Raw genomic sequence first — 17,763 nt, forward strand, 5'->3', positions numbered from 1 at the left:
TTTTTACACATTTTATGTTTTTCTGTTTCTAAAAAAATATAATTTGTTTAATTTAAATATTTATACTAAATTAATTATGTTTCAAATAGTTAAAATTATCTGAATTGAGGTGAATGACCCCTTTGAATAATAAGCTGCAGATGTCACGCATTAATAAATGCACTAAAGCTTCACCAATTAAATTTGTGAACTAGTACTCAATTCTCTCTGCTCAGCCCTGCTCTCTATTATGTGTCTGTTAAATTTCCAGTAATGTCCAGAACAAAACCATAGATAAAGAAGAAGCAGAGAGTATTTATAATCAGTCGTCTCGAAGCTCATTGCACCCGGCCCCCTCTCCACCCCGCCCACCACACGCGCACCACCGAAACCCCCCCCCCCCCCCCACCACCAATCATGGGACGTTTAATTGCGGCCAACAGAGGGCGGCAGATAATAACAACCCCGCAGGCCAAAATAGATGTGACTGGTTAAAAAAATATAATTATTTGAGAATACAATGAGTGGACATTGCTTCAGCTGTACCGACAAGTTTGGAATATTTAAGAGAGAGGTACGTAAAATATTTACATTTCAGGTTTTCATCAAATAACAAACCTGTTTCGTTGGAGTGTTGGTTAAAAATGTCACTCATGCCTGTTGATTCGTGTGAAGCTGTGGCCTTGTGTTGTGTGGGTGTGGTACTGGTAGGCCTACTTGGTTACTGGTCATGCTGGTAGCTAGTAGTGTGATGTGTACTGTGTCACTCCATGGAGTCTTGCTCCATGGTCAATCCATAACCCCTTTTTTGACCCTTTTTTATGTCAAGATTTCGCAAAAAAGTGGTACAGCGCCCAAGTTACCAATGGTTACTGGGTCTGGTCAAACCGTCAACTGTGAATAACATTGAGAGTTAAGCATCCATCATGTCATGTCGACAACTCGCCCGTCGTCAGACAACTCGTCCGTTCGGACAACTCGACGGTTCAGACAACTCGACGGTTCGGACAACTCGACGGTTCGGACAACTCAACGGATAATTTATTCAACTGTCAGACAACTCGACTTGGGGTCAAGACAAGTCGACGGATGGCCGTGCGTGACGGGGGCTCAGCGCGGGGCGGGAGGGGTAAATAGCGGCCTGGGGGGTGGGGATGTACTGACTAGCGACATGGCAATGATGCAAGGGTGTGCAAGGGCGTTCCCCGGGGGAGGGGGTTTATTATGGTGGGTGGGTTTATATCCGGGCAATTTTTTTTAATTTTTTTTTTTTTACCAATACCCCGCGGCATTTTCATTGTTGTACCATAGAGCAATGATCGAGTTGTTATTGTTGTTGGTAACAAAGTAAATAAAAGTAAATCTTCTAATAATAGAGTTTTATATTATAATGTTTTAATTGGGTTTTTTTTAAACCTTTTATTTTGAATAAATTGAAGACAATTGCTAGCTGGCTACACATAGAGTCATACTCGTAGTCTGTTTTTTACACAAAGTCTCGAGATAGTCACTAACAGATGTTTCTGCAAGTAAATGGCTTCACTGGAACACCACACTTCTTGTGATTAATAATAATTGATAAATAATTATGATCAATATTATAGAATTGCAGGAATTATACAGGAAAGTTTGTGTAAACATGACAGTGAGTAACGGAGGTCGGCCGCTCAACCGTCCACTTGTCTTGGCCATCCGTCGAGTTGTCTCAAAGTCGAGTTGTCTCAAAGTCGAGTTGTCTGAACCGTCGAGTTGTCTGAACTGTCGAGTTGTCCGAACGGACGAGTTGTCTAACGTTCACAAATTCCATCCATGGTATTAAGGTCGACTGTGTGTGTCAACTGTCATCAGCGCAGTGTCAGCTGGGGGCCAAATTTCACAGAGCTGCTTAGCACAAAAACTTGCTTAGCATGAAATTTCTTCCTTGACAAAATGTCTGTTTGTTGGATACTATGATATTGCTATTTACTGGTCATGCTGGTAGGCCTAGTGGTGGTATTCACAAATTCCATCCATGGTAAGGACGACTGTGTGTGTCAACTGTCATCAGCGCAGTGTCAGCAGGGGGCCCAATTTCATAGAGCTGCTTAGCATGAAATTTCTTCCTTGACCAAATGTCTGTTTGTTGCATACTATGATATAGCTAGTTACTGGTCATGCTGGTAGGCCTAGTGGTGGTATTCAGCTGTTGTTTGCAAATCCTAAAATTACGTGAAAAGTTGGTTGGTAATCCTGTTTTTATCAAGACAAAAATTACATGCTAAGCAAATTTTTGTGCTTCACAGCTCTATGAAGTGTCTTTGTTTCTACCTCCATGGTCTCACCGCTCACCACAAACCCAACTAAAGACAAATCCCATCGACTATCAGAGTATAACAATTATTATTATTAACAAAGCAACACAGACAGTTAATAAAACAAACCAGCAACAAAACACAGACAGCAGAGTGTATTATTTTATAGAAACTTGAGCTTGAAGTTTACCATATAATTTGATTTTTAATTGTATTGACTGAATAATGTAAACATTGAAAAAACATAAAAACAAAACATGTTAAAACCAATATATTTCTTTATTTGTAAGAGTGACCAGAGTACATGTACTAAGAGGAATACCAAGCTGAGAAAGATTCTAAGAACATTTGGAGGTGGTGTTTTGTTTTGTTTGTGATCAACTTTTATTTTGTATTTGTGTGTGTGCTGACACCACATGGCTCACACAGCCCTAGACAGCCCTATACGAACGGAGTCCGTGATTTGGGCTAAAGAGCATGAAGAGACCCATTATGTAATTAAGTAAATTCTCAAATATGAAAAGAGAAGTATTTTAGTTTTTGAGCTAATTTGTTTTGTCTTTTTGGCTGTTTCTTTTATAATTTAGCATGGCTGCAAGAGCTGTGGTTATGCCTTCTGCAGTAAGTGTGTGAGTAACTCAATAGTGCTGCCAAACCAAGGCACGAAGGAGCAACATGTGTGCAACAAGTGCTACCAGCGGCTCACAGCCCCACCTGTTACAAGCACGGACCAGGGGAAAAACAAGCACATGATGGAACCACCTGAAAATTTTAAGAAGTATGAATTGAGGATGAAGACCCGATCATAAAAATTCATACTTTTTTTTGGGACTTGCAATCATAGCGATGTGTGTTTAAATCTATCAACTGTCAAATCTATCAAATCTATGGTAACTATGAAGTTTTGTCATCTAATGATCTATTGTCATCTATTTACTGAATCACAGTTAAAGAACTTATGCAATTCATAGTGTAAAACTTGAGCCATGACTACACAGTTCTCTTTCATGTTATAAATGAATCGCATACATATTTTAAAAACCTTTAAACTTACTTTTCATACTTTATTCACCATGCAAGGAGGATAGCCGTCCTTGCTTCCAAGAACCAAACGGGAACACAGGCTTCAGCTACCTCAACATCTTCCTCTGTGAGTTCAAGAAAGAGGGGTCTTGTTAGATCACAGGACGTGGACATAGCCGAAAGACTAGAGAGACTCAAAGAAGACAGGAAAAAAGCAAGAGGTAAAAACAAAATATTCTTCTGCTTTCTGATTACAAGACATTTCAAATAGGAAAGGTTGGAAGGAAAATTTCTTTATTGCACTTGTTTAGGTTTGGTTATAAATGAAAACAATACTGTCATGTAGAATCAATACTTTCTTCAAACTTTTTCACATTCAGTATTTTCAATATTCATCCTGGTTTTTACCCATATACTGTGTGTCAGCACTGTACACTCATTACCTACCCGAGTTCTGTGGAAAAAAAATCACAGGCATATTACTCGGGTGGGATTCGAACCCACGACCCCTGCAACCCCAGAGCAGTGTCACACCAACCAGACCACCGAGATTGCCTGGTGGCTAGAGGCAGTTCGAATCCTATGTTTTAGCAGCGGGCACTGCAAACGACTTAAAAGACGCCAAATTTGCATCAGGGATAAAGAATATGTATCCTATTTTTTTACCCATATATACCATTGATGTGTGTCAGTATTTTCAAGTTACACATGTATTTGTTTGTTTATCTTTTCAAGGTCGTACTCTATCAACCGAAGAGATAGAGGATAGACTGCAAAGGTTGAAAGGAAATGACCCTCATTCTGCATCAAGCACTGCTTCTTCATCAGTACCAGTAAGTGAGACTGCAGGACTTGCAAATACAAGGTTGAGGGTTCGATCCCCCAAGGCGCCCGCTGATTTCACAATGTCAAGAATAAGTATTGTCGTCTAGTTACTGAAAAACTATGTTTATATTTGTGCAATTCATGGCCATAGACGTTTAACCAATGTTCGTATGAGAGAAATTGGCTGTTTTCAGCTTGCCATTTGTACCCACTTGATGAGTTCCCTTGACGGAAAAGATCGTAACAAACAAACAATTCATGAGCCCAAAGTATGTCTGTTTGAAAAATGATATAATGTGGTAAATGCACCCACACCATACAGTTATCTGCACAGTGGTGCCACCATACATAACATGTGTAGCATGGTTTTATGTGTTTGGTCAACTTACTATATCGATAGCAACAATAGTAGGCAGGTTAATTTTTGCAAACAGATAAGTATCTTCATTTCACTTTACAGCCCCATCAAGCTCCCGATCAGCGCACACAGTTTGAGCAAACCAAAGACTTGATGGAGCAGATGAAGGAAGAGGCAGCCATAGATGCTAAGAGGGAAGGCATGGAAATATCAGGTAGATATTTATAGGTATAGAAGTAAAAGTACAACCCGAACAACATTACTACTTTGAAAGGTCACTGAATAAAACAAGTACTAGTGTATGTGTACATCTGTAATGCTGTATGTAGGGCATCTGGCACCAAACTATTAAAGGCAAACAGGTATTAAAATATCGGTTTGAATGAATGATTTTAAAGTCACCTGGAAGTGGTATTTTTTCAAAATAAAGCTTTTGTCACTAATATATGTGTTTTGATGAGTGGAATGTGAATAAACAGTTAACTAAGGTTTTAAAAAATCAGTTATTATGTTATTTACAAATTTAAGAGTAGACCCCGACCCGAGAGGGCGCTGTTCGTGACGTCAATCGAGGCAGACTTTGCCTGTAATGCGTAGAGTAAACACAATTGCAACGTACATGTACGGACCAAGTCGTGAGTTTGTACGTTTCAAAAAAAGATTTTTTTGGGGTTTTTTCCTGCAATTCCGACCACATGTATTGCTGCTGAATGCAGAAAAACACTTTTTGAAACGTACCAACTCACGACTTGGATGTACATGTACTTTGCACGTGTGTTTACTATACGCATTGCAGGCAAAGTCTGCCTCGATTGACGTCACAAAAGGGATAGGCGGAGTCAGCCCCCCAAACAACTCTATATATTTTTAAACATATAAATCGTGACAAAAAATTACTCAAAAAATTGTTTTATTGTTCGTAAGCATATACTCTTATGTTTGAAAGAAAAAAATATATATTTCCAGGTGACTTTAAATATTGTAATGGCAAGCCTGGAATTACTGTGATACCACACATACCATGGTCTTTGTTGCCCTGGTCTTGGCCTTGATGCCCCTTCTTCATGATCAGATCAACTTCCATGATCAGATAAGGTTGGCTCAGTGATTTTTTTTCCTGTGTGGATTGGGTTTTCAGCCCCAACTTATGTTATTGTCGCATATTGTGCTAAATATTGGATGTGTAATAAATAACAAAAATTACTAAAATAAGTCTCCTTGATGTCCATCTAAAGGACACAGAATTAGTGCGGCAACTGAGACATGAACCCATACTCTGACACCATCAGAGCTTAATTCTGCCCTTTTCTTTCCCTTTCTATGATGCAATGCAAACAGAGGAATCTGCAGGTGGTGGAGGAATGAGCAGTGAGCAACATTTTGAAGAGGAGATGATGAAGCTGATGCAAGACGCCCAGGAGGAGTTGAAGAAAGGCGAGGAGGGTTTGAAACGAGATGCAGAGTTAGCAGTGAGACTCGCCAAACTCAACACTAAAACGTCAGGTAAAAGTATAAAATTATAACAAATTACTGTAATTTTATTACTTAAATATTATATTGAAAGCAAGTGATAGTTCAAGACATTTTAAAGGATTGTGAATTTGGAAAGAAACAAATTATGAGTTTAACTTTTGCTATAAAGTTTTAACCAGATTCCAGAGCCATGTATTGAGAGGGTTGTGAAAACTTGCTTGCTATTAGAAGCTACTTTGCCTGATAAAATACTCAATTGCGAATACAGGCAGAGTGCCAGAGTATTCTGCCAATTGTGTTGTGCTGCATCCAACAACCTCATTACCAAAGAAAACTGGTCCCTTAACGATACAACTCTCTCAGTACACAGCTCTGTCCAGTTGAGTAACAATCTTGCAGAGAAAATGTCTTGACTGAAATACATTCAAGTTAGCATTTGAAGGCCCACCAAATTTACTGTTGTTCATTTTGCAAGGAAAGTTAAAATTTTGATTAATGAACGTCACCTGACCTTGGTCGGAAGTAATTTTTTCTTTGTGAGGTTTGGTATGTACCAATGCGTAATTGGTTTTATGGATTGACCATGTTAAGGTGGAGATGGACCTAAAGGAGGTGAAGGTGCGGGCGTCGATGATGAAGAGGAAGATGAAGAAGCTGCCACTCAACGACTCATTAAACAGGTAAGACACACAGGTTGATTGATCCTAGAGGGCATCGTTACCTGAGGCCAAATTTACAAGCAACTTGGAGGCATTCAACTGCAGTGCATGCTACAAGATCACTTTCGTAGCCCCCTGAGTAATTTTTCAAACAATTTCTATTGACTCTCGAAAAAATTATGAGAACATTCCAATGTGAATGGGGTCTCTTCTTTGTGATTGCCTGGAACTGGTTACCTGTAAATTGCCTCATGTGAGATGGCCCTTGGTGTTTGGGGCAGTATCTGTATTACCTGTCTTTAATAGTTTGTCAGCATTGTAAAAGTTGCAGCAAACATTTCTGTGGATAATATTGACCTTAAACTACTGTAGAGCTAAGTCTTTCAGAGAAGTTTGTATCCTGTTTGGCCTAACCCCCCCCCCCCCCCCCATTCCAGTGAGACCTGAGCAGCTCCTTGTTAATTAATGTACATCACTTCTCATTTCACTAAATTCTGACAAATGTAGACATTGCCATTCCTCCCACTCCCACTAGATTTCAAGACCTCAGGTTTAGAACTTGAGGTCTCGAAATCAACCATCTAAACGCACACAACTTCGTGTGACAAGGGTGTTTTTTCTTTCATTATTATCTCGCAAGTTCGATGACCGATTGAGCTCAAATTTTCACAGGTTTGTTATTTTATGCATTTGTTGAGATCCACCAAGTGCGAAGACTGGTCTTTGAAAATTACCAATAGTGTCCACTGTTTTCAAAAGAAACTACTTTTTTTGGAGTTTAGCTGTTTTGCAATGGAAGGGCCATACCATGCACTGCAGTGGATTACTACCAGGTTGCTTATAAAATGCCTTGCGTGTCAAGACCCTAATCATTTAGTTTTTCGTGTTTTTTTTTAACCCAATGAAGCTTTTAGAGGAGGACAAGTTAGAAGCAAGAATGGGTGCAACTGGTCACTCAGCACAAGATCCTCAGTCTCGGCCACTTCCTGCACAAAAGGTAACTACATGTCGTTTGTTTTGAAATAGTGCTAACTAGAAAAACCCAATCATTGTACAATGAGGTCATGAGACTTAAACAGGAAGGGTTTAGTGCAAGAGACCCTTTGCATATGATGTGACAAGTTCAAACAGCGTCCTCATTAAGGCAGGCATGATATTCTTTCTACCGTCTTCCTAAGTCTGATTTCCGATTTTTTGTTGCCCCTTGGAAAATTCAGAAAAAGTGTGATTAATAAGCCTGAAAAGTATACTAAAGTCTACACCATGTGTTCAAGTAGGTTAGCCCTTGTACCCACTAGAATGATCCTACTTTTTCCAAGGACCACATATCATGCCTGTTAAGGTTAAAGTTTGGTTTGTATACATGTACTTGTTCACATTGTTTGACCTAAAGGATGCGCCCAATGCAAGGGGTCTCTATAGTCCATTAGCTACTAGTGACATCACATTCACAGAAGAGTCTCAGAGCATTGACTTGCTGCAGGAACTATTTATCAGTGCTTGTACACAGCTCAGTGGGAAAACCCCAAATCATTGCCCCATTGAGATTGCACTGTCTGATTTTGTGTATACATTTTTCAAATGTGTTAAGGTGGCACATCTAAAAACTTGATCAATTGTTGTTTTTATACATCTTAAACCTTTTATGAAAATTGTGTCACAAAAAGTAAAATTTCTTATATTTATGACCAGTGTAGTATCTTGCCGGCCTGGAAATGACCTGGAATGTACATGTACATTGTTGCTCTTTTTGTAAGCAAAAGTGACATGGTCTATTTTTGTGTGGTATATATGTTACATGTACGTCTCCCCCTACTTTGTGTCTTACTTTTAATCTGTTTTTTTGTTAATGATGAAGCCATCAGGTGCTGAAGTTACCTCAGACCCAGACGAGCTCCCATGGTGTTGTATCTGCAATGAGGATGCCTCACTAAGATGCCATGGATGTGATGAGGACCTGTACTGCTCAAGATGCTTCAAGTAAGTTGTCTTGCCGTCTTAAAAAATTGTTAACAAAATCTTTGTTTTTCTCTTGCCATTCTGTGTGCTTTCATCCCTTTTCCCTTGACTGCTTCTGCTATGCCAGTGTATGATTTATTTTATTCTGCTAGGCATTTACACATTTCCAATTATTGTCGAATTGTTTATCATGAATTTATAGGAGTTTAATGTTTATATTATTTTATATACATCTTTCAGAGAGGGTCATGATGGCTACGATTTAAAAGAGCACAGAACGTCAAATTTCAGACCAAAAGCTGGCCGAAGGTGATGACTTCAAATTCTCAATATAAACAAAATATCAACTTGTTTATTCATAAAGTGGCCTTGTGCATTCCTTCCATAGCATGTCCTGGCAGCCAAAATACTACACTGTTGATACAAGTTTATTGACATACTTTCAATGTAATTTCAGTTATTGTAAAAACAAAACCAGGTTAAGCCCGGTTCATTCGCAGTTGTGTTCAACTCCTGCAAAACATTTGCTGAGAAAACAGCCATGTGACGTCAAAATACGCTCGCATTTGCAGTATGAACCGGGCTATAATTTGATATTCAAACTCTTGGTAAATTTGGTATAAACTATAGACCAAGAGCCGTGGTTGGTCATAATTTAGAGCTGGGGAAACGTTGAGCTAGTGCTTGGGCCCAATATCATAAAGCTGTTAAGCAGAAAATTAATTTCTTGGCTGAGCAAAAAAATGACCGTTAACAGTTGCAAAAATGACAACTGTATTGCATAACCTAGTTTTCCTAAGTCAGTACATTCATGGCAGTGCTCACCCAAACCTCTGTAATCTCCAGCCTCTCAGGTATCCATTAACTCCTTGCCAGTGAACACAAGTGTCATGACTTGGGTTCGAACCCACTGAAAACTCACCCATCAGAACTGAGTTTGATGCTTGGAACTCAATATAATGCAATATCAATTATAACTGTAAGTGAATGGAACAAGTAAGATATTTTAAAGCAAAGTAACTGGATGTTTTTTTTTTGTGAAATTTATTTTAACATTTACAAGCCATGTTTGCAAAAATGAAATAGCGATGGATAATGTGGCTTCTCATTGCCTCTAACTGTACATACAGCGATGTTGGACTTGAAGTTCTATTGTATTTATCTATGTAAACTAATGGTTTTGGGAAATTCAAATTAACAAAGTATTTACATGTTTGTAATTATTAAAGCTGTGCACCTTTTTGTGCTCTTTTCCTGAACAAGTTAGTTTGTTGAAAGTAACCTTTACCCTGCCTTAGGCTCAACGTATTCTTGTTCATCTGATTGCCTCAGTCAGATATGTAGATGTGATCACTTTCAGATGTTATTTTTTGTTTATTCAGCTTGATCTCGAGCAAGCTAAAGGTCAGAATTCGACTCACTGATTTGTTGAAATGGAAAACACAACCAGACACATGTAGCACTGTTTAAGGTTTGGAGCCTCTGGTTCACATGTTGTACAATTACTTTTGCTTGCAATTAAGGTCAAATAAAGTGTCCTAGTAAATCAAAGTGTATGTATTGACTTTCAATTAAGAATTAATTTCACCAAACAAATTGTGTTCTCTAAAGTCCCACAACTCTTATACTTCAAGTTGGCAATGCCTCAAAGCCCAAAATCAAACACGAAATACAGCCACTATATTCTGCAGAGGTTTAATCATCATTCAAAATTGCTAGAACTAACCAAAAATAAAATACATATTTGCTGTTTACATTTTGTGTGTGTGGCATTCTTGTTCATAAAAGGCATTTCTCCGGACAAGTTCAAACTGCTCTATCTCTCCAACTACCACTACTACTACATTAACTACATTAATTATCTACATTAAAGAGATAAATTACTTTTACATTAGTAATCTGTACACTTTATACATCAAAATTATAAGAGTTGAGGAAAGTTCTTTAATCTTCTTCATTCACCTTATAACAAAAGACAGAAGTTGGTAAATGTATTAAATGACACTCTGTGACTTTGCCAAGTGTGTGAAAAGCAAATCCAGTGCATCACATTTTTGTGAGTAAAACATAAAAATCAAAAGAAGCTAATTGACTCTTCAACATAGACCTTATAAATATGATGCGATTTGAGAAAGGCGCCCTCGCCTAGAGGTCAAAGTGAGGTTGTTAATTGGCATTCCTGCACGTTTCCATTGTATTGTCACCAGTTTACTTTGATGACATCAATGTATAAGATCCATTGTCACAAGCGGCTCCGGTCTGCCATGCTCACCATTTTGAGAGTCAAATTAATGTAAATAATTATTTGTTAAGTGTGTAAACGCCCCATGGCCTAAAATGCACACTACACTGTATAACACATAGGAACATCAACTTCCAAAAGGCACCAACAAGATTATTGTGAGGATTGCGTCAACTGAATTGGGACAATACAAAAATGTTTCTGATAATTTGTTTGAGGCACACTATAAAGCCGGCACAGTTTTTGGAAGAATCCCATCACACTTGCAACCATGAGACCTTAATCCTTGGCATCTCCAACACCATCAGGGTTGATGGCAAACATAGCCTCAGATTCAGGAAGACATGGCGAGTCATAGATCTTGCAGATTCTTGTTTCTCCACGACCCTTGCGAAGATACAGTCTGAAATGTAGAACAGTATTTTATGAAGATAAAGACAACTCAATGAACCACTATACTGCAATTTCTCTTAAGCTGATAGAAGCTGACCTAGAAACTGGTAAATACTTGATGCGAAAGAATTAAATCCTCCAAAAACCAGTGACAAGAATCTTCAATAAAATTAGGCTCTGGGTTATGGATCTTCCAGATACTTGATTTGAGGTTGAACAAAGAAAACATTAATAGAGCAGGATTTGAACCAACGACCTCAAGATTAACGTGCCAGTGCTCCACCAATTGAGCTATCTAGCCCCATGGTGGCAGTCTCCCTATTTTGTCAATTTTTTTTTCCAGGGTGCCAGTAAGAAACCAGACAACCGTTAACTGCAGTGTAGCCAGGGATCACAACCATGTTTACGATACAACCATGGAAGCGGGAGCCAGGGGATCACTTTGAGGAGATGCGTCTTTTTACTTCAGATATCAAATAATAAATCACTTGTTGTTGATTGTACTTTATAACTAAACTCAATAAATGATAATGAATTTTAATCTGACCTAGTAGTGGAAGCGTGGGCCATGATGTTACCACCAATAGGCTTCTTGGGATCTGCTGAGAACATTGCTGAACCATCCACCTGAGCTACAACCTGATTGGTGATGACAACTGCTACACCATACTGTGTGAAAAAGAACATATCACAAATGATAGCAAATACACCAAAAGCAGACGGCAAAACGAGGCATGATATTTGGACCTTGGAAAAAAATGTTTTATAAAGTACGAGGGCTGACCTACATGTTCAAATGGTGTAGGCTTTAATATACTTCATAATAAAAGTCAAAAATCAGGAATCACACAAGCAAGAAGAAAATCATGCATGCAAAACTTCAAACTCAAACAGGAGACCAGAACATAGTGCACCACCAAGTGTGAGACACAGAGTGGTTTTTTTCCAGGGTGGCAAATAGGCAGTCAATGTAAAGGATTCACAATGACTGTTCAAATTTAAGGTTTTTTTCTAAGAAAAGCATGTTTTAGCACATCATACCATCATTCTTGTTCACACAGCGAACACTTTGTTGCTGATTGGTCTAACAATTCGGTGGACATGTGCTTTTGGGAATGGTGCATTCCAGTCACAACATTGTATAAATGGTCATACAAACATTTGTTGGAGAGAAATGCACCCAAGGTAGTGTGAGAAAACCTCAACTTTACTAATCTTCAGGGTGATATTTGGCAGTATTCATGCAACATCTCTTACCTCATCTGCTATTCTTAGTAGACACCTCAGGAACTTGGCAAGGTGCATCTGTCTACTCGCTAACTCCCCTCGACCGCTGTAGTCTGTGCGATAAAGGGCGGTGGCGCTGTCCACTATGAGTAGAGAATATCTGGAGACAAATCAATTATCTACAATTATGTGGGGTTCTACATACACTTTAATAACAGGTTTTTCTTCTGAAGACAATTGGAGCAAAATGATCGAAATGTGAAGTTGTAACACGTCACCACTAGTTTTTGTTTACAGAATAATTTGTTAGCAAGAACTTTACATGGCTTTACCTTAAACCTTAGTGTCTAGATTGTTTTTCAAGAAATCTCTTAAAACTTATCTGTATCAAATGTATTATGTTGTAGTATAGTCCCATTGGTTTGCTCACTTTATAGAGCTTTGATCTTGTCGAAAAGGCACTTTATGAATGCTCTGTTGTATATATATATATATATATGTATGATTGTTTTCACATCATGCAAAGTTTCAAATCCTACAATCTTTCTATATCTTCAAACATGATCCAAGTAAGAAAAAACAGTACCCACATTTTTGGCTGTGCATTTATTGTTGAATGAATACTAAATTGTATAAGTAGCATTGTGACGTTTAAATCCTAAAGCTTACCTAGACTGTGACATCATTGCAGAGGCTTGTAGTAGGAGCTGCCCCTGATGGTCACTGTTGTAAGCTCTGGCGTATGCAACATTGTCCAACACATCACTTCCGCTTAAGTTATATCTAAACATATGCGAACAATAGACCATTTCCATTAGACAAAACAAAAAAAAACTCGAGTGATCCATATGATTTAAAAAATAGTAGTAAACAAGGAAGCACATTTTTTCTCTAAGGTAAACAAAGACTTTTGACCAATGATTTTAAATAACTGGAGGAAAACTGTCAAACCTTAGGTAAACAACATTACAGGACCCACAGATCACTGGTGCTTATTTTAATTGATGCATATTAAATAAGCACGGACAAAACACAAACCGTTGTTGTTTTCATACAAACTTAACCATACAGTTTGTTTAAATTTTGCAATGGAAATCTAAAAAGTCTAACTTTTGAACAGGGATTCGCGGGGGTAAAAAGTTATTGCTGTTAAGGGGGCAGAGCTTGAAAGAAAAGAACTTTTTGTCACGTACTAGTTTAAATTGAGTAATCTTACCTTTCTGCAACAGCTATGAGTCTCTCAGGTCTGAATGTACCCTCGGTGTCGATATACAAACACTTTCCCTCACCACCACCGTTATCAATCGGCAACTAGGAAACAAACAAATCATAACATATAGAATATAGGATTTGAACCGCCTCTAGCCAACAGGCAATCTCGGATCTCGGTGGTCTAATTGTTAACACACTCTCTAGAATTGCAAAGGGTGTTGGTTTTAACGCCAGGCAAGTAATATGCTTGTGGGGTTTTTCACAGAGCTCAGGAAAGTACCGAGTACAGTGCTAACTCACATTGGTGTATACTGGTACAACCAAAATGAATATTCTTGTTGATCATTTCCATTTATTGAAACAAAACTTGTTCAGGGAGTGCACCATCTTGAACATTGGCCAGATTCCAGTAATTCTCGCATTGGACATAACAACATCAACTGAACAAGTTTGGCAGTCTAGTAGCTTTTTTTCTCCAAAATTGACTTTTTAGTTCTTTTTAATACCGTAGCTTACAAGTCCAAGGAAGCCTCTTCTAAAAGTTTAGCAACATATGAAAGAGAAAAGGATGATTATGGTCTGGTAAAACTATTTCCAATTCTTACATTAGCGCTACAACAATGTTGGTCATGAAAACAAATAAATTATAATTCTTTTACAAATTTTCTGGTTAGTAAAGTAATATTACAAGCTGCCTTATTTTTCTGTTGTTATCAAACAAAGCATGCTACACAGTTGGACTCACTTGGCATGTGACAGCTAGTGTATGGCATAACTGTGTCTTGCCTGTGCGGAATTCTCCAAACATCTCTGTGATAGATCCAGTCTCGATCCCACCTATGCAAACACAAACACATCAAATATGGCAAAATTAGAGATGCGTAAATGATAGGTCGTAAGGCTTTGGTTGTCATCTTCCAGAGGGCACGGCTACGGCTACACCTACCGCTGGATAATGTGTTGAAGTATAAGGTACGTCCTGAGTGAGTTATCAAAATTAAACTACGCATTTAAAACCCACTAATTACAAACCTAGTATTTTTGTCTTTTTAGGTTTAAGGGTTTGGGTACTTTTTGAAGGTCACAAAACACAATATACACAGAATGTTCACAGACTTACAATAAACTTTCACAGTTTGAAGATAATGATGGTAGAAAGCTTCTCTTAAAATATTACTTGCTGAGGTGCTGTAGTTTTTGAGAAATGAGTAAAACTAATTCTCGTCTCAGGAGACAAAAATTATTTTAGCGTGAACAATATATTTACCAGTACCCAAACCCTTTAAACGTTGAGCTTTGTAGCAGCACACGTCTCTTACCTTGCAGTAGTTTATCCAGCTCTTTGGACCCAGTTGTAATCTGAATAATTTCTGCTCTTTGTTGGTGAAACTGGGTAGCTGTTGTAAAACCCATCGGTACTAACTTCATAGCCTCATTCTAGACAATGATCAAAACATGTAGATTGCGCCATAAATTGTTGTTTCAACTCAAATGCCATGGTATTTTATATCTTTTAAGTTTTAATAAATGCTTTTTGTCAATAATATTTAGTCGTTGTTTATGGAAAAAAGTTGTATCGTTAATTATCAACAAACACACCATCCATCCAACCTGTAAAATTTAACAGAATAGGTGATCCTGTTGCAGAGAAAAAATTGTTTTTTGTTTTTTTATTGATTTAGTGGAGGTAAGGGCGTAAACATGTAATACTCTCGATACATGCAATTCCTGCATAACAATGGCACAGCCATGTATCTTGGGCAGTATCCTTTAAATATACTCTTCAGAAAAAGAAACAAAAACCATTTTGACATAAATCAAAGGATTTAGATAAGTTTCACAGGATCCAATAATATAGGAAAGTTTATCAGACTGTACCAGTATTTTGTCTGCTTTGGCTTCACTGATGCCTTTAATGTTACATAGTTCCTTCTTTGTGGAGTAGGCGACCGACTCTACAGTGTGCATCCCAGCCTCTTGTAGTTTCTTCACATCGTTGGCACTAATACCGTGGGTCTAAAGATACAATAAACAAAGGGATGCCCTCAACTTTAGATCATGAATATTCATCTGGATGTATGATATATCTTTGCAGGCCTAGAATTACAAGCAGACCTCAGAGGCCATTATTGCCCTGGTCTTGGCCTTGGTGCCCCTTCAAAACTTTCAGGTTTTAGACTTTAAGATTTTCCAATTGGCAATAGATGTGCCCTTAACCAAATGAACTGGCCTTACCCTCTCCAAGAGGAAATTCCAGACCTGATCTTTAGTCAAGATTTAAAAAAAATTGTATATACACTAGTTTCCTTAACCATTAGATAAACGATTGTGTATCATTTGCTACAGCATAAATTTTGAAGTAAATACTAATTCAATCCACGATATTTGCTCTCTAATCCTAACCGCCTAGGAAGTTGGCATGGCAGGGCATGGACTTTGTCTTTCTGCCTCGAATGCATGAATCTTACAAAAAGTTTGCCGGGCCTGATACTTCACGGAGGCAATGAAGGCAATTGCCTCCGTTGCCCCTTGCCATTGCCTTGGTGCCCTTGAAATGCTCCAGTAGAAATTTACAATTTCCTCATAGGGTGCCCTTTGCCAAAGAGAAAATGCCTTGGTGCCCTTGCCCTTTTAAAAAACGAAGCATACAGCCCTGGTTGCTATTTGTTTGTAGTGTCACCCTGGTGTAATTTAATGCCTTGTGTAATGTATTGTAATGAAACTGCACAAATGTTCACCAGTTTTTGTCCGGATTTCTCTTTCTTTACAGATTCTTACCTCCAAGCGACCAATCAGAAGAGGTCCAAAGTCCTCCTGGGCGTCATCTGCCTGGTTGCTAGCACCCTGCTGCTGTTGCTGCTGCTGCATGGCTTCTTATTGGATGTTTAAACAACCTGAAAATTAACCAATGGATTGGAGAGTTAGAAGCAAATCAGCCACCGCAACTTAAATTTTGTGCACTACTTAATAGACCCACTAAAAAATTTGTTAAAAAGGACATTACATTCAATAATCAATAACCTTTTGAGGGGTTGAGTGTTCTGTTTAGTTGCAATAGTTGTAGCTCCTTAGCGCTTTTAAATTTATTAATTGGTTTCCCCTTGCTGCCCTCGCTCATGCCCCTGCTGATTCCGGTGAGGTGATTTTGACTTTACGGGGTCTCCAATAGTTGCAATAATCGTAACCCTCTATCCTCCCGCAACGGAGGAGGGTTACGACTATCAAAATGTAGTAGTAGGAGGGGCATGACTGCAACACGAAAAATCGCAACCAAGTCATGTGGGGAAGCTATAGTAGTATTGAACGCGACTTCAACAATGACAAATTGCTTGTTCTGATCTTTTTTTTCTCTGTATCGTGCCACCACTTCGTTTATATTGTATGAAACATCTAACAATTACAACAATAATATGAATAATTTAACTCAAAAGTTATATTTAGTTTACCTTTTTTTCTGTAAAGAAAGTAAAATAATGATGAGTGTGTGAATGAACCCTGTCAGTGTAGTGTCACTGAGACACCATGGACTGATGGAGGTAGAGACTGACTCGATTAGTTTAGTTATATAATACAAATTTAAAATAAAAAGTGGTGAGTCAGAATGAAATCTTTCCGCTAAAATTCAGTTTCATAAATGAGGTAATTGTAGCAAATCTAACATCAGTGCAGCATTGTACAGTGACATACAACAAGAAACACAAGGAGTAACAATTTATACATCAAAATCAGATCAACACGACGATGTCAGCAGTGCAATTTGGGTGGGTTACACAACAAACAAATCAACATCACGAATCCATGATCGATCATGATGATGGATTTTCGGAGGCAAAAACCACTCATAAAATCGCATTATGTGGAGCCAGGGGTAGCTATTTCTGCCGTTTTAAGGGTCAATAACAACAACGTTTATATTGAAAGAATAAATTGCTGCAGCATTTACTTACAATAGTAAGATGACCAGAAACACTGAAAAACAGCTTCGAAAATTGGATAACGTAGACTTCTTGAACAAGTTCAGACAACCCGCGCGAGAATTAGCTCACACCACTTTTATTGGAGGGGCGAGCAAAACTGGCGCAGAACGTGTCTTTGCATTGTTTATAAGAAAAATAACTTTAT

The 17,763-nt window shown here is 38.3% G+C and overlaps 2 protein-coding genes across 2 annotated transcripts; one reads left to right on the forward strand and one right to left on the reverse strand.

The window, feature by feature from the left end:
* The first annotated feature begins 430 nt into the window (after positions 1–430).
* LOC139948525 (abscission/NoCut checkpoint regulator-like) lies at positions 431–8,947 on the forward strand. The gene is made up of 10 exons (XM_071946705.1): positions 431–553; positions 2,858–3,048; positions 3,351–3,514; positions 4,029–4,126; positions 4,579–4,690; positions 5,815–5,979; positions 6,541–6,629; positions 7,516–7,605; positions 8,467–8,588; positions 8,808–8,947. Exons 1-10 carry the CDS (start codon positions 500–502, stop codon positions 8,878–8,880), a joined length of 1,158 nt encoding a protein of 385 aa, XP_071802806.1. The 5' UTR covers positions 431–499; the 3' UTR covers positions 8,881–8,947.
* A 2,135-nt stretch (positions 8,948–11,082) lies between these two features.
* LOC139948535 (DNA repair protein RAD51 homolog A-like) lies at positions 11,083–17,710 on the reverse strand. The gene is made up of 10 exons (XM_071946717.1): positions 17,589–17,710; positions 16,420–16,535; positions 15,520–15,657; positions 14,961–15,078; positions 14,387–14,478; positions 13,646–13,740; positions 13,099–13,212; positions 12,460–12,589; positions 11,750–11,871; positions 11,083–11,212 (listed from the first exon to the last, which is right to left on the reverse strand). Exons 2-10 carry the CDS (start codon positions 16,507–16,509, stop codon positions 11,089–11,091), a joined length of 1,023 nt encoding a protein of 340 aa, XP_071802818.1. The 5' UTR covers positions 16,510–16,535; positions 17,589–17,710; the 3' UTR covers positions 11,083–11,088.
* Between the last annotated feature and the right edge of the window lie 53 nt (positions 17,711–17,763).

The sequence above is a fragment of the Asterias amurensis genome, chromosome 1 (genome assembly GCF_032118995.1).
Source record: "Asterias amurensis chromosome 1, ASM3211899v1".
In the NCBI taxonomy this organism is placed as follows: Eukaryota; Metazoa; Echinodermata; class Asteroidea; order Forcipulatida; family Asteriidae; genus Asterias; species Asterias amurensis.